At 48.2% G+C, this 25,700-nt stretch overlaps 1 protein-coding gene across 1 annotated transcript in view; it reads right to left on the reverse strand.

Annotated features, from left to right (window-relative positions):
* The window catches only part of CHRNB3 (cholinergic receptor nicotinic beta 3 subunit), a 53,748-nt gene extending 34,118 nt beyond the window's left edge, over positions 1-19,630 (reverse strand). The window contains exon 1 of the mRNA XM_013975473.2: positions 19,441-19,630. Coding sequence (XP_013830927.1) covers positions 19,441-19,630 — 190 coding nt within the window. The remainder of the gene's footprint in view (positions 1-19,440) is intronic.

The raw sequence follows: 25,700 nt of genomic DNA on the forward strand, positions 1-25,700 counted from the left end.
CCTGGGATGCGGGGCTGGGTCCACAGAGCAGAATAATCAGAAGGTCTCCATCATCAAGGGGACACGTTTGCATCCTGGGAGCCAAGGAAAACTGCTGCTCATCCATCACTGACCAAACATGCTCCCTGTGAGGACTGAGTCTGCTCCTTCCAGTGACTGGGGAACGCTGGCCAGATCGCGTCCAGGAGTGATGTTGTGAGAGCCACACAACAGAGCAGAAGGTGATAGGAAACAGGCGGGCTTTCACTTGAAGGTCTAAAAAGGTACGATCAGTGGGCTTCCCTGGTGGTGTAGTGGATAAGAATCTGCCTGCCAATGCCGGGGACATGGACTCCAGCTCTGGTCCCGGAAGACCATCATGCCTCGAACAACGAAACGCATGTGCCACAACTACTGAGCCCACGTGCTGCAACTACGAAGTCTGTGCACCTAGAGCCTGGGCTCCAGAACAGAAGCCGCCGCAGTGAGGAGCCCGCGCCCCACGATGAAGACTAGCCCCTGCTCACAGGAACTAGAGAAAGTCCTCCCAGCAGCGAACACCCAGTGCAGCCACAAAAAAAACCAGAGTTATGATTAGCATTTTTTAAATTGTAAAAGTAGTACAATCCTAACAGTACATTGAAAGTAAGATTCACGATCCATCTTCCTAATCTAATCACCATTAAGCTGTTGGTCTATTTCTCTCCAGTGTACCTGCTCCTGCATGCTCACACACACACAGAGTTGTTATCCAGTTTGTATACAACTTCATCCTTCAGTTGAACTGCTACTGACTACTAGTTGAACTGCTACTTGACACCATTATAAAGGAGCATGTTTTGATATCAACTTTGAAAACAGGAAACTTTGATCTCTGTTCTGCAACATTTTATCCCTATGTGCATAAAACTGTTTTGTCTTTACATCAGAGTCTTGAGAGTGGGCTATCATGTACATTTCAGGCTTGTTCTCTGTTACACTTCTTTCTTATTCAAGAGTCTATTCTACAAAATATCTTACAGAGTTCAAAAAACTAAATTCTATTGAGGCGTTCAGTTAATGAATTGCCTTCCTTGAAAAGAATGACAGTACAGTTACACAGTACCGAGTCTGTAGGTCCCTGTGAGACTGGTGTCCAGACTGTCTGGGACACTGTCTTTGTTTAGGGAAATGCATTTTAAGAAAGTTACATATGTTCATCTGGGGTTGCAGGGGCGGGGCGGGGGGGGATGCGGGGAGAGTCAGGAGACCCAGAGTCCAAGAGGAAGGAGTTTAGATCCAAAAATTAAGTCTGAGGAGCCTGCCTTTCTGCTATGAAATGTTTACACTCGACAGTTAAGTCCTCCATGCCAACACCATTTTACAGGCCAGACACTGAGGCCCAGGGAGCAGGAGTCATTATCCTGGGTCACACGGGTAGAACTGGGCCAGAATCCTGTAAAGAAAGAAAGAAAGAAAGAAAGAAAGTGAAGTCACCCAGTCATGTCTGACTCTTTGTGACTCCATGGACTGTAGCTTACCAGGCTCCTCTGTCCATGGGATTCTCCAGGAAAGAATACTGGAGTGGGTTGCCATTTCCTTCTCCAGGGGATCTTCCCAACCCAGGGATCGAACCTGGGTCTTCCACATTGTAGGCAGATGCTTTACCATCTGAGCCACCAGGGAAGAATCATGTAGGCTGCTATGAATGAGACCATACCAGCTCATAGAGGAACGGCTGTGGAGAGGACACACAGCCGGCCTTCTGAAGACCCATCCACACCCTCCCTCCCTGGCTGTCCATCAAGGAGGTCCCCACCCTCTTCTCTGGGCCCTTCCTGTGTCCTCAGACATTCCTGCAGCCTGTCTCTGACATTTGGTCACAGTCATTGGAGTTTCAGATGCTCGGCCACCAGCAGTGGGAAGGACTGGTGATGGGAGTTAGCGCTCATAGGAGTCACAGGGTTGAAAGCTCAGTGCCTGAAAAATCTCACTGCCCTCCAACATAACCTCCATTGATGGCTACAGTTTCACTCTAAAGAGAATTCCTTTTTCTCCCCCCCCCAATTTGCTCATTTTTTAATTCTTAAATTTAAGAATTTCCTAATTTTTCCACTCTAAATTCCTAATTTACTTACAACTTATAAATAAACTTTAAATTAACATATTAAAGTTAACATAGTAAACTTAAGTTAATTCTAATTTGGTTTAAACGTTTACTAAAACCAGGACCCTAATAGGTTTTACTAAACTTACTATAAAACCAGACCCTTTTTCTGGTTCAGCACGTGTGTGACATCCTCGCAGTAGTAACGTTTCTCATTATGCGTAGCGATTTGAAAATCAAAATTTTTGGGTTTTAAAATTAGTGTCGAATTCTTCTCTGAGCTCAAAGGATGAAAGCCAAGGGCTGCTGGGGGCCTTTGTGCTCCCTCGGGTCCGCGGAGCAGAGCCCGGACCAGCGGGGACTCAGCGGAGTGCGGTGCAGTGGGCACCAACGCCCCCTGCTGGACTGTGCTCAGACTGCAGGTTAGTGCCAACAGGCCCCTTTCCGAAGGGTGTGCACTTAAGATGTCATTTGTGCCTTAAATTTTTAAAAATAAAATAGCAAAACAAACAGAGCCTGCCTGAAGTCATAACTAAGCACTCGAAGACAGTGAGCTGTTGGCCCAACAGTTCCAGAGAACCCATTCGGGGCCGAGTTGATGTCCCCACTGCAGGGAGTCAGCCCAGCCCCAGTGCTGGACGGGTCCACTCTCCCAGTCCAGGCGTTCGTTCAGAAAGAGGGTTTAAGCAGAGGGAAGAAACCATCTGTAAAGTTATCACCCACGCCAGCGCTTCCCAGTCATTCTGGGATGCTTTCCCTGGGCCTTCTGCTTCGGTTGGTCTGGAAGGCGGCCCGTGTGGCTTATGGACCACAGACCATTGACCAGCATCCTCTTCCAAGTTCGGGTACCGCAAGGACCCAGAGAAAACACTCAATGACAGGGAACTAACCACATGAAACCACCGAGAAGAGGAGGAGCGTGAGAGCAGCCAGACCACGAGGACCCAAAGGCCCAGCAGTCCTAGAACCTCTGTGTCCTCTGGAGGCTGGCTGTAACAACCAGAGGGGACACCCCTGGCTCGGGCAAGGGGGAGGTGGATTTCTCATTGTTTTTCTGCTAGAAAAAATTATTTAAGAAGACAATTCGGATTATACAAATATTTGACCCTTCATGTAGTGGTTGGGTTCCCCTTTTGGCTCAGTTGGTAAAGAATCTGCCTGCAATGCAAGAGACCCCAGTTTGATTCCTGGGTGGGGAAGATCCGCTGGAGAAGAGATAGGCTACCCACTCCAGTATTCTTAGGCTTCCCTGTGGCTCAGATGGTAAAGAATCCGCCTGCAATGCAGGAGACCCTGGTTCGATCCCTGGATTGGAAAGATCCTGGACTGGAGAAGGGAAAGGCTACCTACTCCAGTATTCTGGTCTGGAGAATTCCACGGACTGTATAGTCTATGGGGTTGCATGGATAGATCTCGTCTTGGAAAACTGCAAAATAAGGCAGAAGGCAGGGAGCTTTTATGGGATAAAGAACAAAAAACAAGGGAGAGGACAGTGGAAGATATCCAATTGTCTGGGGCACCAGGGTCAACCTGATTTGGTTGGGAAGCCCAGCGTTGGCTGGTGAATGGGGTCACTGACTCACTGACTGCATTTACCCTGTGAATCCAGGTCAGGTGGCCTTTAGGGCACACGAGAGTCACCTAAGTTTCTCTTTGCTACGGCGGCACCCCACCGAGGAGCAGCGCCATTGTGGGCCTAGAAATTTCCTCCCACGCGTCTCATCTCACGCTTCACCTGCTTGTTTGGTTTCCCATCTGAGGGGTCACTTCCTCCTCTTTGAATGACACAAACTGCCTTCACTATTGTCATCATTTTTCAGGGCTCTCTGCCGGTCAGGGTAACAACTGAGCCACTCCTGGTCTGCTTTTCCAAGGCTCGCACCAGGCCGAGGCATGTTACTTCCTCCTAGGCTTTGCATCTCAGTAGTGGGGCTTGCTTGGAGCTGTAGGACAAGTGGTCAGACAGCCAGGCTCCCCCCTGGCCTGGGGAACAAGATCCTGTGGATTCTGCTTGTTCTACCAAGTAAGCTCTGTAGTCAAAGGAGCCTCCTTGCCCCCCTGGTGGGGGTGCCTCCAGGTGGGCCCTGGACCCAGGCGAGTGGACCCAGGCGAGTGGTCCCAGGCAAGAGGTCCCAGGTGCCCACAGCAGATGTGCTGAGGGACCTCCAGAGGCTGAAGGGAAAGAAGGCTGGGGGTGGAGGCCAAATTTGTAATCAGGGGCAGAGGGCATCCCGGGGCCAGGGGTAGGGACTGGGTCTGAAATCCTCAGGAGCAGCAGGGAGGGAGGAAAATTGGAAGGAAGAAAAGAGAGCATGGGATCTCAGTCGTGGGCACACAGCTGGCCGCTCTGGGATGGCTTTACTGAGGCTCAGACAGCGGTGTGGGGGCGAGTTGTCCTAGTTACTTGCCCTGGGCCAGGGTTAATTGCAGGTAACTCTTCAGTTATCATCTACAAAAGAGTTGCTGTGTGTGGGCAGAACCCTGACCTACTCTTAGGGACCCTGCGTTTGCCCCTAATTAATCATGTGATCTTGGATGAATAATCTGTTCCGGTGGTAGATCCCTCCTCTTTTGGGTGAAGACGCTGGATTAGGTTAGTTGTTCTCAATGTTCCCTTGGGGAGCTTTTCAAAAACACTTATCCTTGGTGTTGCACCCAGGCATTTTAGATCAGATTTTAACTGGTTTACTGAGAGGCCCAGGAATCAGATATTTTTTAAACTCTCTAGGTGACTCTAAGCTATAGCCAGAGTGTTGATCCACAGACCAGAAGAACTCTATGTCCTCTTTGCGTTTGAAATTCTGTGAGTCTGGAAGGTAAGTAGGGTGACCAACCATCCCAGTTTACCCAGGACTCTCCCAGTTTTAAAACTGAAACTCCTTGGCTCTAGCAACCTCTGAATCTCAGGCCATGGTCTGCATCACTCCCCGTCTGACACGGTACAAAAAGAGAGAAGAGAGGCCTGCTCAGAGCTCTCCACGGTGTGTTGTGAGCGTGGGTTTTGTGTGTGACGCCACCAGGCCTGTTGGTAAGCAAATATATGACTCGGCCACTCACCTGCCTCATAATTGCTGTGTGTGCAGCTAAGTACACATTTGGATAAAGCTTACCTCCTGTGGATTTCTAAAGATTATATACCAACCATCCCAGCCTGTTTCCTGTTCTCCAGCCTGATGCTTTGAGAAAGCATGCTTTTTTTTTTTCTTTCTGATTCTAGCAAAAGGAAGGAGAAGTAAGAGCAGAATAGTTTTAAAAGACATTCATTCAAATCCCAGCCTCTGCTTTCTCTGCCCCATATCCATTCTACACCAAGTCATATTTTTTCTGCCTTCAAGACATCTCAAACATATCCCTTCCAATTGCCCTACGTCTATCACTCTTGGGCAATAGTTCTCATCTTTGAGGGACATCAGAGTCATCTGACAAGCTTGTTACAATGATGATTCTAGGGCTGGAGTTTCTGATTCAGGAGGTCTGGCGTGGAATGGATCTTTCATGGTTCGCATAAGATCCCAGTTTCCAACAAGGTTCCAGGTGTTACCCACTACATTCAGGGTGATGCGTGGAGATCTGGCAGGTGGGACTCTAGACTTCAGAAGAGGGACATGACTCTTGAGCTGCGGGCTTTAAAAACAATTGTGGTGAGATACACACAACATAAATTTGCCATCATGACCATTTTTAAGTGTTTAAGTTTGGTTGTGTTAAGTACCTTCCCGGTGTTGTGCAGCTGTGACCACCACCTGCCCCCAGAACTCTTAATCTTGCAAAATGGAAACTCTGTTCCCATTAAACTAAAACCCCCCACCCCCCACGCCCATCCCAGCCCTGGCAACCACCATTCTAGTTCTCTCTCAGGCAGAATGATAGAGCTTGATTTGTCTTTTTGTGACTGGCTTATTTCTCTTGACACTGTTTTTTCAAGGGCCATCCATGTTGCAGCCTATGTCAGAATTTCCTTCCTTTTTAAGGCCCGATAATATTCCATTAACTGTATGGACAACATTTTGCTTATTCATTAACCCATCGATGGACATTTGGGTTGTTTCTGCCTTTTGTGAACCATGCTGCTATAAACATGGGTTGCAAATGTCTCTTTGAGTCTCTGCTTTCCGTTCTTTTGAGTTGGAAGCGAAACTGCTGGATCATACGGTAGTTCTATTTTTACGTTTTTGAGGACCTTCTATGCTGTTTTTCATAATGACTGAACCACTTTACACTCCCATCTGCAGTCCACAAGCATTCCAGTTTCCCCACATCCTCACCAACACTTGTTATTTTCTGAATGTTTGATAGTGGCCATGCGGGGCTTTGGCATTTTTAATATACATGATTAAGGAAATTTGAGAAATTGACATTTTAAAAAATCCTTAATGAGAACTTAATGAAGGAGAGAGCATAAACGTATTGGGTTGACCAAAAAGTTCGCGCTGGTAACCCAATACTTTGAAACAGAAACCCTCCTACATGTTTTGTGGAGACTTCTTTCATCCTCTCCCCTTGCCTTCACTCTCCCTTCTTTCTTTTTCTCTGTTATTCTGCTCCCATATCTATGCATTCCTTACTGACTTCTGTCCAACCCTCCATGTTATAGGACGGTCGTCTTACCCACAAGGCAAGCCGTGTCCCTCTCAAAATTACTTGCAGCTTTTTTAAGCCAAGAGGCACAACAAAGCAAATTCTGAATCAGGTTTTAAGCAGTGGATATTTGGGTGAATCTTTGGGAGCTTCTTAAACCACATCCATCTTTTTCCAAAGTGACAAAGCGATTGCACTTTGGCTTATAAAAGGACAAAATGGGAGGGTAAGGTACTACTTTTTGTTCTTTGCAACTGCTGACAACAGTTTATAATTTCTTGCCAATCAGAGGCACAGGTTTTAGAATTACCTCTCCTTTGCATTAAACAAAAAAGTAAGATATACATGTCAGAGAAACAAAGATACGTATGAAAGTGAAGTCACTCAGTCATGTCCAACTCTGTGACCCCATGGACTGTAGCCTACCAGGCTCCTCAGTCCACGGAATTTTCCAGGCAAGAGTACTGGAGTGGGTTGCCATTTCCTTCTCCAGGGCCTCTTCATATAGGCTCATAGAAAAGAAAACAGAAATTATCCTTCTTTCTCATGGTTGGTGTGCTTTGTTTCATGTTTCTGTGAATTGTAGATTTTGGAGATGAACTGAGGACCCAGCTGACCGTTGAATGGTGAGACTGGAAATATGGAATTTCATCGCTAAAGGGCTAGAAACAAACGCCTCAATAGTGGGAAAAGGGTCTCAGCAGATGAAGCATCTGGCCCACAGAGAGATCCCCCTTCCCTTCCACAACACAAACCTTTTTGGCCCCAAGAGTGACATGGCAAACATTCAAATAATTGGAACTTGAAGTTCGTGGAATGAGTTCTCGATTTCCATGTGCCATCTACTGGACACTGTATGCATGGATAATATTTATTAACTGCTAATTAAATGCTAATATAGGTGTTACAAAGGTAATACTGTCCAAGGATTATAGACTCTAGCAAGTGGCTGCAGACTGGTAGACCCACGACAGGACGGCCCTTTGATGCTTTAAAGACTAACTGGCCTCAGAAGGGCCCTCTGAGGGGAGGAAGGGCACCATGTCCAGCATGTCTGCTGAACCACCTCGGAGACGAGCAGGGTGCCCTGCTGTAGACAGCATGTCCTTACCCGAGCGCACGGGCCCTCCCAGACAAGGGGAAGGCGTGTGCGTCTGGGGACAGTGAAGCAGGCAGATTTCTGGCTTAGTGAAGATCTCAACCACATGAAGACTTGTTTACAAATTGCCGCTGTTCAGAATAGAATATTCGGTCTTAATCAGTAAGTGTCCCATGGACAGGGGAGCCTGGCAGACTGCAGTTCATTGGCTCACAATGAGTCAGACACGACTTAGCAACTGAATACACAAGCACCCTTTTGAAAGCCAGTTGTGAGGTTCATCTGTGATAGAAACTGTGACTGATGGACCTCCCTGGTGGTCCAGTGATTCAGAATCTGCCTGCCAATGCGGCGGACGTGGGTTCGACCCCCGGTCTGGGAAGATTCCACAGGCCTCGGGGCAACTAAGCCTGTGTGCCATCACTACTGAGCCCGTGAGCCTAGCGCCTGTCCTCTGCAACAAGAGCAGTCACCGCAGTGAGAATTCTACGCGCCACAGCTAGGGGAGTAGCCCCTCTTGCCACAACTAGAGAAAAGCCTGCTCACCACAACGAACACCCAGCACAGCCAAAATAAATAAATATATAAAAGAAACTGTGACTGATAACAAAAGTGATGAGACAGAGTCCTGTCCTCAATGACATTTCCAGTCTAGAACTGCCAGCCCTTTCTCACAACCGCTATGACTCCAGCTCACATCTGCTTAGAATGAGAAGGTGGGGAGACTTAGTTCAGTGGTCCTGGGGGGTTTGCGGAGTCAGATGAGGCTCTGTGTACTCAGCAAGGCTGTGATCAGGATTTGCGGCAGCATGGAGGCCAGGAGCAGGGCTCAAAGTCAGCAGGATGTCCTCTCCCCAGGTGATGCTCTGGCCTCCCTGAGTGGAGACAGATTTCTCCACGTGATGGACAATATGACACCGGGTAAGCCAGCCTCACGTGTGCCTTTCAACAGCCCCGACCCGAGGGGAAGGAGGCTTCTCTCCCGACTCTGAAGATGTCATAAAGGGATTTTGGCCCCAGGCCACTGTGGCCAGGGCTGAGGTGCCACGGTGAACCTGGTCTTGTGCCTGCTCCATAGCTAAGGAGCCAGGCAGGGTCCTTGACGAGAAGCAGAAAGAGTTTGGTGTCAGATGGAATCGTGGTGGCAAGATGACCCCGGGCGCAGAGCAACCCTAGCAGGGGCAGTCTGCCCCAGGGAGGGCCGCCTCCCAGCCCGCGGTGTCCACTCACTGCGGCCACACCCACTGGGGCTCTCCGCCCACCTGGGCGCTCTAGCCACGTGGGTCATCTGTGAACCCATGAACTGAATCACCAAAAACACTTAACTGGGGAGGTTTCAGTTTCACTTCCTTCTACATCCGAGTGACCACAAAGGAAATGCTACGGCCCTTAGATTCGATTGAGAAAGCTTGATTAAACGCTCCTCGATTTCACCAGCTCTGCGATTCTGTGTGAATTCTCTGTGGCCTGACTCCAGGCAGAAGAGGCCCTGGACACCAGCCATTGTCGTCATGTTTTTGTTTTGTTACGTCTTATATCTGACCCCCTCTACCCCTACCCCACCCAGTGGCTGTCACAGAGTCGTGGGGTCCACTTCTCACTGATCCCTTCCCAGTGGCTTATCAGGAGGGGGTGTTGGAAGTTCGGGGCAGAGACAAGTGGGAGCCAGTTCTTGGGTTTTCAGTACAGGCACTCCCATCTGGTCAGTTTAATTCAGTGCCTCTCAACGGGGGGCCACCTTGGGTGTCATACTGGGACTTCCGACAGGGAGGAAGCGGGGATGCTACAAAACACCCCAGAGGGCACAGGGACCTGCAGCAAAGACTCGTTCTGCCCCAAACGTCAGCGTGCTGAGGGCAGGTTCTGCTTCTGACCCAACACGCAGTTGGAGTCCAGTTCTCTGCAGGGTGAAGGACAGGTGTCAGATAAAGTGAGAGAGAGTCCTGGATGTGCCAGGAGGTGGCGAAGAGCAGGCATCTGTGGAGCTTCTTCAGCCTGCGGCCTCGGGACACCAGTAGTGCTGAAGTGGACAAGCGAGTCCAGAAACGCTCCTGTTCTGACTTCTTGTTGCCAAGGGGGCGGAGAGGGGTCAAGTGAGAGTCTGGGGTTAGCAGATGCAGACTGTCACATGTAGGATGGATAAACAACAAGGCCCTTCTCTGCAGCACAGGAAACTCTATTCACTATCCAGTGACCAACCGTAACGGAAAAGACTATGAAGAAGAATGTCAGTTCAGTTCAGTTCAGGCGCTCGGTCGTGTCCGACTCTTTGCAACCCCATGAACCGCAGCATGCCATGCCTCCCTGTCCATCACCAACTCCCGGAGCTTACTCAAACTTATGTCCATCGAGTCGGTGATGCCATCCAGCCATCTCATCCTCTGTCATCTCCTTCTCCTCCTGCCCTCAATCTTTCCCAGCATCGGAGTCTTTTCAAATGAGTCAGCTCTTCGCATCAGGTAGCCAAAGTATTGGAGTTTCAGCTTCAGCATCAGTCCTTCCAATGAACACCCAGAACTGATTTCCTTTAGGATGGACTGGTTGAATCTCCTTGCAGTCCAAGGGACTCTCAAGAGTCTTCTCCAACACTACAGTTCAAAAGCATCAATTCTTGGGTGCTCAGCTTTCTTTATAGTCCAACTCTCACAACTGAATTACTTTGCTGTACAGCAGAAATATGGATACAGCAGAAAAATGGATGGCATCACCAACTCAATGGACAGTCTGAGTAAACCCTGGGAGTTGGTGATGGACAGGGAGGCCTGGAGTGCTGCAGTCCACAGGGTCACAAAGAGTCAGACACGACTGAGTGACTGAACTGAACGGAACTGAACAGCAGAAATTAATGCAACGTTGCAAATCAACTGTACTTCAAAAAGATAAATTAAAAACACAAACCACTTCAGTTCTAACAAATCCTAGAGACACAGCAGCCTTGAATCAAACAATTCCCTTCACGGTCGCAGGCTGAGCTTTCACCAGCCTGGAAGCAGTTCTCAGTCATCCCATGCCCCCTCCCTTGGGTGGAGGGACCTTGATTTTCCAGGCTCCCAGGCTGGGGGGTAAGGGGAGGCTGGTTCTAAAGAGAAATTCATTCTTCTCACATAGAAAGGCTTTACACATGAAGCCTTTGGTGAAAAACCCAAGTATCTATCTATCTGTATATCTATGTATTATATATATATATATGTATATGTAATTTCAAACTGACTTGATTCTTAATGTTGCCAATTCCCATAAGAAGAAAATGTGAGATTAAAAGCCAACTCTTATCCCTGGAAAAATTTCATCATGGGACACAAACCATGAGAACAGGACATATTTCAACCAAGAGGAACCCTGAGAAAAATACCACTTAGATGTAATTATATTTTATCACAGACACAATAGATGTGGAGCAGAGAGGATGAGAGAGGCTTTTTCTAATCACGAAGCCCTGCGGAGGACTCACCACAGAGAAAGCAAGCATTTAGGAAGGATCATTTTTGTTTTTCTTTTTTTGTTGTTGTGCCAGGCGGCATGTGGGTTCTTAGTTCCCTGACCAGGGATCAAACCCGTGCCCTCTGCATTGGAAGCACTTAGCCACTGGACTGCAGGGAAGTCCTAGGAAGGACGGTTAAGCTGTTTTACTGGAGACGTAAGCCTTCATACATCTGTCCATCCACCACGCATCGTCCGTTCATTCTGATTCCCTACTCTGTTCAGGGGAGCCAGTGCTGAAAGCATGAAGGAGAAAGTAAAACAAGAATCTGGGGGTGACTCCCACCCTTAGAAGCTCAGAAACCGGATGTACGCTTTGCCACGAGGAGGAGGTCCTGCATCACCCGCCACGTTCTAATTTCTGATCGCTGAATCGAGCCAGGCTGTCCTCACTCACGTGGGAAACAGGCTGAGAAATTCCATTTTGCCTGGAATTAAGACACGGGTCCATCTTGTGCTGTAGGGGGCGCCGTTACATAGAACACACAGGTCTGCGGCTCCTGGCTGATGAAGAACACGGCTCTTCTTTTTTAAAAATATGTTTTAATTAGAGTAGAGCTGCTTTACAATGTTGTATTAGCTTCTGCCGTACAGCAAAGCATATCTGCTATATATTTGCACAGATCCCCTCTTTTTTGGGTTTCCTCCCCGTTTAGCTCCCCACCGAGTTCTGAGGAGAGTTCCCTGTGCTGAACAGTAGGTTCTCGTTAGTTACCTGTTATACACGTGGCAGTGTGCGCTTTCCCCATGTCAGATACTTGGGCGGTCAGGGAATCTTGGAGAAGTTTGCTGTCCTGGAGGACTCAGGAGGGAAGGTCCTCTGAGATTTTTTTTTAAATTAAATTGTAACATACATCAAGGGAAGTGTGTGAGTACTAAAGACACAACTCAGTGAGTCTTTGCACAGCTGCAACCCAGGTGACCATCTCCCAGCTGAAGATACAATGATTTCCAAGCCCCTGAAGGTTCCTCCTCCGGCTTCCCAGACCACACCCCCTCCCTCAAAGGTTATTCTGATTTTATCACCATGCGTGGCTTTACCTGTCTTGAACTTCATAAACATGGGAACTATGCCTGTATACCCTTTTTTTTTAAATCTGCTTCTTTGACCCATGTTCAAGCCTGCATATCATCCATATTGATGTGTTTGGCCCTAGTCTGATCTCTTTATTACCACGGAGAATTCCACCGGAGGGATGCGCTCAGGGATCTGTACCCATTCTCTCACTGGCGGGCCTTTGGGTTGCTGGCAGTTCAGGCTGCTGTGACAAAGACATCACGGACAAGTCTTCTGGTGCTTGTTACTCTTGCCACACACGGGGAGTAGAATCTGAGCGTGTTTTTTCAATTCTAAAAATGTTCCTAGATAAAACGTGCTGGTTTTAAGAGAAAACACACTAGTTTTTAATCTCTGAATATGCATGTAGATGTTTATTAAAGAGAGGTCTATCTGCAGCCCACAGAAAATACATTTTCAATTGTGATCGGCCCCAGTCTGGAGAAGGCAGACTGCTTTCTTCTAAATTCATACAACGAACCACAGCAGCATTTATGCTGTATAGTGGACACGGGAGACCACGAGGAAGGTGGTGTCCTTTGTTCCTTAAAGTTAACTGGTTAAAATTAATTGGCTAGAAATGTGTGCGTGTGTGTATACAGTGGCCTGGCTCTGGAAAGAAGGTGTGTCTTTTGAAAATGACAGCTGGGTGCCAGTGGTTAGAGCCTTGAGGTCCCGCCGATCTGTTATCCTGGAAAATGTGAAGACACCGTGATGGTGGAAACGACAGGCCTGGACGGCCCGTGAGATGGTGCGTGGGAAGGAGGAGGGCAAAGCCAGCCAGAGATTCCCATCTAGAAGAGAGGAGGACGGTTATGCTATTAAGAGAAGCAAGAAAACCAAGAAGAGGAGTCGCAACAAAATTGACTTGCCCTCTGCGCTGAAATGTAATGAAAACACATCCTGTTCATTTCTCTGTAGCCAAATGTGAGGCTGCACCTTCTGGAAAGTTCAGAAAAGGACACCCTCCAGCTTGCCCGAGTGCAGTGTCAGTCTCTGGATGAGTCACTCTCTTGAGCAAATGCTCACCACACCCCCCTCCCAGCTTCATTTCCTCTGAGAGGCATGTAGGTACCGGGTGTTGAAATTGGCTACTTTGCCGGGGATCTTGATAATCTCATAAAGCTTGTTGTTGGTGGTGGTTTAGTTGCTAAGTCCTGTCCGAACCTTGTGACCCCACAGACAGTAGCCTGCCGGACTCCTCTATCTGGCAAGAATTCCCCAGGCAAGAATACTGGAGTGGGTTGCCATTTCCTCCTCCAGGGGATCTTCCTGACCCAGGGACTGAACCCGCATCTCTTGCTTCTCCTTCACTGCAGAGGATTCTTTACAGCTGAACCCCCAGGGAACCGTCATGACAGTTAAATTGATTGTGAAGTATATGACCCTAAAAACTATAAAAAGAATAAATAGTTTATTTATTTTGTGGAACATGAAACCAAGAATAGCCGGGAAGCCCCTGAAAAAGAACAACAGGGAAAACAGGAAAATATTATAAAACCCTCTCACTGAATCAGACCCAGAAATAGACACATAGGCCAAGGAACAGACTAGAAAATGTAGAGAAAGATTTATTTGCATGTGAAACTTAGTTTCTAACGAAAGAGGCATCTCAAGTCAATGGGAGAAAAATACACGTTTCAATAGAGGGTTTAAGGATACCTGGACGGCCATGTGGAAAAAGATAAAATTAGATCCCTTCTTCAGATGGTACACTGAGATACGTTCCAAAAGGATCGGAGATTTAAATATGAAGAATCAAGCCCTCCAGCTCCTAGAAGAATTCCTCTGTAACTTACGCAATGAGAAAACTTTTCTGGAGCTTAAAAACTGGAGGCAGTGAGAGAAAAGATTAACAAATCTGATTACATGAAAAAAAAAGTTTGCATGGCAAAAGTACCATAAGTAAATTATAACAAGCCAGGAAAAAGTATTATAGACAAAGGGTTATTATCCATGATATAAAAGTAGCATCTAAATTAAAAAAGAAAAAGTTCAACAAATCTATGGAAACATAGACTAGAGAGAGAAGTCACAGAGGGTAAAATCCAAATGGGCCTTACCCATCTGAAAGGATTCTCAACCTTGCCTACAAGAAGAAAAATGCCGATTAAAGCTCATTGATATACTATTTCTCACCCAGCAGATGGAAAGACGGCAGAATGTTTGCCCACATATTCTGTTGGCCAAGCTGTGGAGAAACAGGCTTTCTCATGAGTTGCTGGTGGGAATTTTTTGCAAATTTGTCTAATTCCTGTGGAGGGGAACTTGGCAGTATCCATGAAAATTACACATGCATTTATTCTCTGAACTAGTGTTCCTGCTTTTAGGTATTTGTCCCAAAGATAGGGTGCTGCTGCTGGGGTGCTGCTGCTGCTAAGTTGCTTCAGTCGTGTCCGGCTCTGTGCAACCCCATAGACGGCAGCCCATCAGGCTCCCCCATCCCTGGGATTCTCCAGGCAAGAACACTGGAGTGGGTTGCCATTTCCTTCTCCAATGCATGAAAGTGAAAAGCGAAAGGGAAGTCGCTCAGTCGTGTCCGACTCTTAGCGACCCCATGGACTGCAGCCCACCAGGCTCCTCCATCCATGGGATTTTCCAGGCAAGACTGCTGGAGTGGGGTGCCATTGCCTTCTCCAGGAAGATAGTGCAGCAAGACTAAAAAGATATATGTACTGGGCTATTCACACAGCACCAAAGTAACAAAAATCTGGCAAAAAAGCAATTGTATCAATAAGGGTCTGGTGGAGTTACTTCCATTTACAAAATGATGAAGCATTCAGCTTAAAAGAAAAAAAAAGGCAAAAAATATCTATGTACAAATGCTGTGTAGTTATCTCTGGATTATCTCAATAAGTGCTGTAAGCTGTACCATGTTTAGTCCTGTCTGACTCTGCGACCCCATGGACTGTAGCCCATCAGGCTCCTCTGTTCATGGGATTTCACAGGCAAGAGTACTGGAGTGGGTTGCCATTTCCTCCTCCAGGGGATCTTCCCGACACAAATATCGAACCAGTGACCCCCGCATCTCTTGTATTGGCAGACTGCAAATTCTTTACCATCGCACCCCCTGGGGGGAGTTCAGATGAACACAATGGACCATAGGCTGACAACTGTTGAAAATGAGTGATGAGAATAGGAAGGCTTCCATCTTCTTCTACTTTAGCATGTGCTTGGAATTTTCCATAATATTCAATTGTTTTTGAAAGACTCAAAAGCTGACTATTATCCTCCTCCCCTGCATTCCTCCCACAACCAACTGAACCCTCCCGGAGGCAAATGAGTAGTCAGAAACCACACATGAGGGATTATAATGGAGAAAAGCAACTGACATATTTCCAAAATATCATCTCCATTTCAGAGGATTTATTTTTGATGGAAGATGATAAGTTCCATTTTACGTGTGTTGAGTTTAAGACTCCCAGTTCCAGGAGGAGTTGAAATGCAAGACTTTAGGCTAGAAGATGTATTAGGGCTGACATCATCGTCAAAAACGGTGTGGGCAGGAAAGAAAAACAGGAACTTGAGGTAAAGCCTCTTCCTTCCCTCCGTCATTCACGGATTCATTCAAAAATACACGAGCAACGTACTCATATCAGAGCCTGGAGATGAAAATATGAAAGGTTGGGGTTCACTGAGGAAGAAAGGCACTTAAGACATGAAAGCATTAAATTTTATCATTAAGGATCCAAGAGGTACAGTAAGGGCACGGAAGCTCTTTTAAGTTTGCCTAAAGAAATCAGAGAAATGCTCATGTTGAGAAGGCTGGAGGAAAAAGGGAAGCTGAGACTAGCAGCCACATCTCAGTCCTGAAACTAATGAATCTATCGGGGGACTTCTGTGAAAATGTGTTTCCCCCTACTAAAAGGAAGGTCCTTTCCTGCTTCCTTCCTTCCTTGCTGCTTCCTACTTTCGAATACAGTGCAAGGCCATGATACTTGGTGCAACTGCAGCCACCTTGTGACTAGTAGCCAACAAGCATGAGGACGAAATATCAATATACTGAGCATATCTGATCGGGCCTGGGTCCTTGATTATGTTGCTAAACTGCTCAACAAGCCCTAAATCAACTGGTCTGGAAGAGGTGCAATTCACATGGATATCAGTCACATCTCCTGGGATATTGTTATTTCTGATAAAATGCTAAAGTGATTTTCTCATTAAATGTACAACAAGTAAGCTGTGTGTGAGACGAGCCTCCCACTCAGCTGTCAGTCACATATCTAGAGATGTTTAAGCAAACACTCTGACCTTTCTGAGTCTGGCTCAAGTCCATTATTTTAACATTTTATCATCCAAAAATATACTTCCACCAAAAATGAACCATGTCAGAGAGCCTCTCTCTTACGGTAAGATTATAATAAAGCTTTTACACGTGCATCTTCCTTACAGTCTGGAAAGTTTTTACATACAGACTATATGAACTCTGGGCTTCCCTAGTGGCTACGATGGTAAAGAATCTGCCTGCAATGTGTGAGACCTAGGTTTGATCCCTGGGTTGGGAAGATCCCATGGAGAAGGGACTAGCAACCCACTCCAGTCTTCTTGCCTGGAGAGTCCCATGGACAGAGAAGCCTGGTGGGCCACAGTCCATAGGGTCGCAGAGAGTCAGACACGAGTGAGTGACTAACACACACACACACACATATAAACATTACAGAGTCACTAAACACAAGTTTATGTGATGCAAATAATACAGAAGAATAGATAATAGTAAGGGATAGTCCTCCACGGAATTCCGATTCCCAAAGATAATAACCAGCTCCTGTGTGGCGTGTGTCTTCCGGGCGTCTCCTGTTCATTCATTCACTTGACCTTTCATTCATTCATTCAGTATTTATGGATCACCTAGACAAAGCTGAGGGCAGGGGATACAATTGTGGAAGAGATAAATCTATTCTTTAACTCGTGGATCTTACGCAAACATAAATACCAGCTCTCATATTCATCAGGAAGCTGGCCCCTGTCAGTCTTCCTTTCCCAGCTGCAGATTCACTGAGGAAGAGTAAAGCCCCTCTTTGCCTGCTCCCTTTGGAGGAAACAAGGATGGGGTGTGCTGGCCGCTCCCCACCTTTCCACTCCACTGCCCCACACTGGCCATCCCAGACCCACTAGGGGACCAGGGTGGACGGTCCTGGGGAGAAGAATGGAGGAGATCTAGGTAGCCCGCCTGGGGAAGGAGGGGGGATGGAAAGCAGAGAAGGGGGTCCCTTGGCCCCGAGAGAATGGAAGAGGCTTGCAGGCTTTTGGAGGCCACAGTGACCAGCCCTCCTGTGCCCAGGGCTCCATGGGGTCCTGGCCTCAAGCTGGATGGGGAGGCAGATGCTGGTGTCCACTGAGGGCCTGGTGCAAGGCCTCCCTCCCCAGCCGGAGATCAAAGATTTTGCTTTTGAAATGGACCTTAGAGGTTGGGCACTGGGAACCCAGCTGGGACCAGGAAGTTTAAGGACAGAGCTGCTTCCTGAAATCCTCTGGATGGATCAACACCCCGGGACTCCTGCACGCCCCAAGGCAATGAAAACATATCCTGCTCATCCCGTCGCTCTGGTCAGTGGAGACTGGAGCCGGAGGCAATCTGATTGAGAAGCAGAAAACAAAACATTTCCTGCGTCCAAGTGGTGCAAAGCAAAGTTATACACACACACACCCAAGCTCATGAAATCCCTTAGCTTCGTTTATTAGCTCCCCATTCCGCACCAGCATTCCTTTTTACAATACAGAGGCTGCAACTACACCAGAAGCCTCTTTCCTGCCGGTGACAGCTTGTCCCTTATAGCAGCCTGCAGTAAGGATGCTGAGGTGCTTTACATGGAAACAACTGATCTCGCGCCCTTTACAAAGCCTCCACTGCTGGGCAGTGTTAGGGCGGTGTGGAGCAGCTTGGGGTGGCCAACCACCTCTGGAAGATACAGATTTCCACAGAGTGCTCCGGGGTCCTTTAGGGAACCACAGGCCACTAAAGAGGTCAGGGAAGGGATGGGATTGAGCACCCCCCTCCTCCTCAATTAAAGCAGTTCTGCTTTCAAAACAAACCAAAACAGCACAGATAAACTGATGTTGCTGCTACTGCTAAGTCACTTCAGTCGTGTCCGACTCTGTGCGACCCCATGGACGGCAGCCCACCAGGCTCCCCCATCCCTGGGATTCTCCAGGCAAGAACACTGGAGTGGGTTGCCATTTCCTTCTCCAATGCATGAAAGTGAAAACTGAGGTGTGATTACAAGCCATAAATTATACATATTTAAGTGTGAAGTTCAGTGAGTGGTGACAACTAGAAACAGCACCCCGCAATCCACGTGCAGAGTCGTTTTCATTACCCCTGAAATAGGCCGGCTTCCCTCAGCCACTTTGCAATCAGCCCCCGGCCCCTGCCCCAGGGGAACCCTGACTTCTCTCTGTCACCATCAGCTGGGTTCAGCGTTTCTAAATGTCCATGTCAGTGGAATCAGGCAGTGTGCACTCTGGTGTCTGGCTTCTTTCACTCAGCAAAAGCATTCTGAGGTTCATCCGCGGTCAGTGTGTATCAGAGCTGGCTCCTGTTTGTAGCTGAGTATGTTCCGCTATAGGCATGCACACCAGCTTGCTAGTTTGCTCATCTGTTGCAGGTCACGTGGTGTGTTTCCAGTTTTTGTCAATGATGAATAAAGCAATGTGACTCTGCTCTGGCATGTTTTTTTTTTTTTTAATTAATTTATTAGGCTGCGCTAGGTCTGAATTGCAGCTTGTGGGATCTAGTTCCCTAGCCAGGGATTGAACCCAGACCCCTTGTGCTGGGAGTCCAGAGTCTTAGCCACTGGACAACTAGGGAAGTCTCTGGGATGGTTTATATGCTTGGATTTGTGTGCTGTTTGGTTCAAAAAAGCATTTGGCTTCTAAAAAAAAAAAATAGAAGGAAGGAGTAGAAAGAGGGAAGGAGAAAGGAAGAGAAGGGGATGAAAGGGGGGGAAGGAAAAAAGGAACCCATAGGTAAAACAAAGAAAGCTGCATCTTTGAATCCACAGACAGAGCTGAGCTTGGAAGCTGGATTTACTTCTAGCTGCATCAGCCTGAGTAAATGACGGAGCCTTTTAGGAGTAGGGAACCGTCCGTTGTATAATTTGTAAAACGAGGGCACTGCCGCACAGGGTTTCTGAGGGTCTCAACGCCAGGGAGCTAGCTTACGGCAAGTACACAGCTGGTGCTTCTGCCGGGAGAGAGCCGCGGGCCGGAAGAGCTCTGGCCGGCTCAGCTCCGCAGACCAGATGTACATGTGCAGTTCCCAATCGGTGTCCCTTTTAGGGCTGCCTGTGCCTTTAGGTGACTTAGCCCGAGTGCCTGTTGTCTGCTTGAAAGTCCGCAGACTTTCAGTCATTCCTAATCATGCGCTAAATAACTCTTTTTGAATTGATTAGCTATTCACAACCCTTGATTATCCTGAGTTAGCCTTAGCCTCCCTCATAAGGGATGTTAGATAAAATGAAGAGCGTTTGAATGCTGCTGGGTTAGTAAGGGAAAGTTCCCACCAGCTAACTGCTAGGAATTTTCTAGAAAAAAAACAGTCTCATCAGACGCTGGGGCCAAGCTGGTGAACTTCGCTCAGCTCTGGGAAAGGCAGTAGCTTTGTCTAAGCTCATGCCGCAGGTTCTGAAGAGCTATGCTGTCAACTATCTGTGGGAGTCTGAGAAAACGCGGTGCTGAAACATGCAGGCACTTGACAAATAACCACCTGGGAGAACGGAGATTAAGAAAGGTCACGTCCAGTCTGATGGGGATGGAGACCCAGGCTGAGTGAGGAGACGGACGTGCAGTGATGCCGCCTCTGGTTCTTGCAAATCCCGCTGAGGGGATGGTTTCTTCATCTGTAATGAAGGGCTTGCTTCCAGCCCTGACATCCTATAATCTTGGGATACTGATTAATCCATGGACATGAGGTGCTGGGAATCTGGCGACTTCATCAAGTTTCTGACGCTCATCGAGCCCCACATGAGGTTAACTCTTACGAAAGTGCGATTTGGGAGGATTTGGGAGGCAAAAGGACAGATGATGTGGGTGGGGCTGGTGTTGGGGGCTGGGGAGGAGTTCAGTTTTTGTTCTGCTGGGTCCCAGGTAAATGTCAGCTTTGCTATCTGCCTTCTTGAAGGAGCCTGAGACGCAAGCCTGGAGCCGAAATGGAGAGGTCACAGCCTGAGGGAGGGTCGGGGGTCATGGGCAAGTCAGTTTCAACAGATATTTGTTGAGCTCTGAAGGGTGCAAATGTTCTTCCATTCAATCCACAAGCATTGATTTAACATCTATTATGTGCCCAGCGCCCTACTCTGCAGGGTAGAGGATCTAAAAGTAAGGAGACACTGTCTCCCATCAAATTCAGCAGAACATGCAGCTGTGGGCCAGTGGGAAAGGCTGTGGATTTGGGGTTCACCTCTGAGACCCCAGTGTTTCATCTGTCAAATGGAGAGTTCATTGGAAAGACGAATATCTTAAAGTACATAAAACGCTTCATAAAAGCCTAGATGACATAAAGTATATAACAGGCTTCATAAACGCACAGAGCCTGCTCTACACAAAGTCAGCTTCGAGTCTTCAATGACGTCATCAGCCCAACCAAGCACAGTGAGCCCGCCCCCCTCTGCCCCCAGATTGTTCTACCACGGGGAAAGGTCGCCAAGAAAGCAGCCAGGTGAATGCAAAAGGAGGAATATTTTGATTTAGGACCCGAGTGAGTTTTAGTCCCAAACCAGGAGCTGAGGCTTTCTGACCTTCCCCATCTTAAAAAAAAAAAATTATTTTTAATGGAAGGATAATTGCTTTACACTAGCATGTCGGTTTCTGCCACACATCCACATCAATCAGCCATAGGTGCACACATCTCCCCTCCCTCTTGAACCGCCCTCCCACCTCCCACCCCGTCCCGCCCCTCTAGGTTGTCCCAGAGCCCTGAGTTGAGCTCCCCGAGTTGTACAGCAAGTTTGCACTGACTGTCTCTCTTACAGATGGAGGTGCGTATGTCTCCATACTGCTCTCTCCGTTCGTCCCACCCTCTTCTTCCCAGCTCTGGGTCCGCAAGTCTTTTCTCTCTGTCTGCACCTCCGTGACCTTTCTCATCTCTTAGCTGCTTCATACTCCGGGTACTCACGCCCCTCCACTGAGCGTGTGCCCTTCACCCAATTTCCTTGCCACCAGGCGAGGCGGTGAGAACAGGGAGGGAGCGGGGACAACGAGCTGTCTGCACTGGGCTTAGGACATCGTCAGTGGAACACCACGCTACACAAACACAGGAAGTGACTTTTCAGCTGCTGCGGAGGGAGGGAGAGTGGTGTGTGGGGAGGTGCCCTCCCCCTGTCCTGGGCCAGTGTCAGGGCCAGGCTGGGGGACAGGAAATGACCGGCCACTTCCCAGGGTGCTGGAGAGGGCAGGGCAGTCAGGGGGGTGGATAAGGCTCGAGCCATCCTGGAAAGGAGGCTGCCCTCATTCTCTAGACTGTACTGGAGGGAAGCAGAGCCTCCCTGGAAACTCAGCCATAGAGGTGAGGACGTGTTCACAAATGGACCATGGGCTGGAAGGCTTGCAGGAGGGAAGCAGGGGTCCTGGCAGGGCACATGCTCGTCTGGGGAGTCCTGTGTGTGCAGACATCCTGAAGAGAATCTCCGAGTCCATCTCGACAGGCACTTGAGGAAAAGCCAGTCCTTCGTCTCCTTGCCCTTGTGATTTTGATGAGGAAGGTCACGAGCCACCCCAGAAGCAGGCTCTGTTGCCTTTGGGCCCATCCCAGAAACCGACTTGAGTGCAACTAAAGCAACAAGTCCCTCTGTGTCCTTTCTTTAAAAACTTTTTATTTTGCATTGAAGTATAATTGATTAGCAGTGTTGTGATTCCCCGGTGGCTCAGTTGGTAAAGGATCCACCTGCAATGCAGGAGACCTGGGTTCGATCCCTAAGTTGGGAAGATCCCCTGGAGGAGGGCATGGCAACCCACTCCAGTATTCTTGCCTGGAGAATCCCCATGGGCAGGGGAGCCTGGTGGGCTAGAGTCCTTGGGGTCACAAAGATTTGGATACGAGTGAGTGACTAAGCACAGCACACATAGTTGATTAACAGTGTGGTGACAGTTTCAGGGGTACAGCAAATTGATTCAGTTATACATTTACATGTATCTATTCTTTGTCAAATTCTTTTCCTTTTATGTCGTTACATAATATTGAGCAGAGTTCCCTGTGTTAACAGTAAGTCCTTGTTGGTCATCGTTGTCAGTCCAGGATCTCAGAAAAAGAATAGAGGCACAGAGTGCAAGAAATGTTTAACAAAGACTCACAGACATATAAATCAGACTTATGGCTTCCAAAGGGGAAGTGAGAGGGGAAGGATAAATTAAGAGTTTGGGACTAAAAAACTTTATATATAATTAAAACTATTATACATAAAATAAACAGCAAGGATTTACTGTATAGCGCAGGGAACTATTGAATAGCTTGTAAAAAGTCATCATGGAAAAAACTCTGATAAAGAATATATACGTATGAATCACTTTGCCGTACACCTGAAACTAATGCAACATTGTAAATCTACTGTTCTTCAATAAAAAGATACAATAAAATGAATGAATAAATAAAAATCAGGGCTGCCAATGGAGCCTCCTCTTTTCCCAGCTCTTCTAGGAACTACCTTTAAAGAAAGATTCAGAATGGATTTACTCACTGAGTACTTTCAGTGTGTGAAATGCCACGCCGAGCATCATTAGAAGGCTGCAGAAATGAAGATGATTTTGGTGACGCTTGTAGTCTGGTCAAGGAGACAGACTTAGACATAAATCAGGAGCATTAGGCAGACAGCAGGCATACTACCATGGAGGATAAAAGGGACTTCCTCCCGGGAGGATGAAGCAGGTTGGAGTGGATGGTGGGGCCATGGGTGTTGGGGGGGGGGCTTCCATCTGGAGCCAAGCTCAGAGGAGGGGAACTGTAAGAAACTGAATATTTGGGTGTGGTTGAGGTCATCCTTGGGCGGAGGTTGTGGTGGAAGGGGAGAGAGAGAGAGGTAGTGTGGGTAGCAGGCTGACTGTCTGGACTCGGTTCTCTGTGAAAGACGGAGCAGGGAACGTTTTCTAAAACAGGAACAAGGCCGTCAGGGTGGAGAGGGTGCAGAGCAGGGAGGCCTGTCGGGGGTCACCGAGAGTCCAGGAGGGAGAGGAGGTGACTCTGAGCCCAGGGCAGTGTGTCCTGGTCGCTCCGCATCCTTCTAAGTGGGCCCTCAAGGAGCTGAGTGTGTCCACATGGAGACATGGAGGCTCCGTCCATGCCAAGGGGACCGCTGGGCGCGGCGCATCCAAGGACACGTGGGTGGTCACACGACACACGTTCTTCTGGGTTTGTGCTACAGCCTGGGGTCTGCAGTCACAACCCTTTCTTCTAGATGCTTCAGTTAAGGGGGAGAGGAAGGCCAGCGAATAAGCCAGACCCAAGGGTGAGGGTGTTTCCCCAGCGGCTCAGAGGGTAAAGAATCTGCCTGCAATGTGAGAGACCCAGGTTCAGTCCCTGGGTTGGGAAGATCCCCTGGAGAAGGAAATGGCAAGTCACTTCAGTATTTGGGAAAATACTGGGAAATCCCATGGACAGAGGAGCCTGGTGGGCTACAGTCCATGGGGCTGCAAAGAGTCAGATGTGACTTAGTGACTAAACCAACCAACAACCGAGGCGGGGGCGAGCTGCCAACACTCCACAAGCCCAGTTGAGCGGTGGTACAGCCTGGGCATTTTAGAATTGATGAATGTCCGTTATGTGCTGAGCTGGTTCTGCTCCATCTTCCCCCTCCCACCCCCAGATCTGCCCTGTTAAGTGCCCAGGATGGGAGGGTGACTCTTGATCCCTGCTCCAGAGTTGGGCTTGACCTGCTTCTAAGGAATCGGACCTCAGACACCTGCCCACAGGCTGTACCAAGTCTCTTCGCTCATGTCCTCTGGGCGTGATAAATTCTAGTCCGTGTACCACCTGCTTCCTGCCAGGACCGTGACTCGGGTGCTGGCCATCTCTCTATGTGTAACTAATCCTCAGGACCACTATGGGAGGCATTAGTTCCATTTGGTAGATCAAGACAGTGAGGTGCAGGAAGGCTTCCAGACCACACCTGTCCGAGGGGCAATTGTGGAGGCTTCAGGTTGGGAGGCGTGACACGTGATTGTCCTGCTGACCTTGGCCACTGCAGGGAGGCCAGCTTCCTTGGACCCACAGCCAAGCCTGCATGAGAGAAAAATAAACTCCTCCATGTCAGCCGGGAGATGGGCTAGCTCACGACTCATCCTGAGCACCAATTTTCTCTACGGTCACTTAGCCAGTAAATGGCAGGACCAGGATACACACAGGATATGGACAGGAGGCAGGAATTAATTAGGAGGAAGAAAGCCCCATACAGTGCTCAGTCGAGCAAAACCAGAGCCCTGGGGAACTTTCTGTTGCTCAATTTTCCCACAGCCTTTCTACCCTTGCTAATGCCACTATCCATAACGTTAGGACCTTACACTTCTCGAGGGCTTCTTGTTTGCCAAGAAATGCGCTGAAGGCTTTACCTCTGCTGAGATGTGCACTGTTATTATCCACGGTTTTCATTTGGGGGAACTGAGCTCAGAGACGTTGAGTAATTTTCCAAGTTCATATGGGTGGTAAGCATCAACCCTGAAGTTTTCACTTGGACCATATAACGTTACTTTCTAAGGCCTCCCAAGACCACGGCCAAAGCCAACAAGGAAAGGGGGTGTGAAAATGCAAACACACACAAACACCGAACCGCTTGTGATGGAAGGCAGCAGATCTAGTGAACCCTGAATGTTGGAAACATCCCCTCAAGCTCCGGCCACGGCATCCGAGCATGTGCTCTCACCAGCCGAGACGAAGTCTTCTGTCAACAGCTTTGAGATGCTCTGACACACCCCGTTCCTGCTCCTACACGTGATTTGGTTTCCGTTTTGCAAGCCCAGTGGGGAACTAGCTTCTTGGAGCTTGCTCACCACGGGAGCCCCCTCAGTCCTGGTAACCACAGGATCTTCGTCGTGGTGGGACAATCACACACCAGCCCCTGTAAGTGCGATGTACAAACCATTTTTCCGGGAGACAATTAAACCCAGCTAAGAGTGGGCCCGACCTGGTTGGTGTCCAGCATCCAAGGGCCCCATCCCCCACAGGAGTGACCTTAACCGCAGCACCCACCGCACCTCATCCTCATCCTCTACGGTACCATTTTTCCTCTACGATCCTCTTTACTCCTGAATCAGTCTTCCATTTGGTGCATATAATTACAGGCAGGCTAGGAAGAAATTCACGGGAAGCAAGGATGTATAATTGTTTAATAAGATTATTTAAGATTACATTCCCTGAATATCAGAATGCAGCCTTTTTCAGGCATTCCCCTGTCCCTGTGTCTGAGTTTGTGGCATCATCCAAGATATAAACAACATCC

The sequence above is a fragment of the Capra hircus genome, chromosome 27 (genome assembly GCF_001704415.2).
Source record: "Capra hircus breed San Clemente chromosome 27, ASM170441v1, whole genome shotgun sequence".
In the NCBI taxonomy this organism is placed as follows: Eukaryota; Metazoa; Chordata; class Mammalia; order Artiodactyla; family Bovidae; genus Capra; species Capra hircus.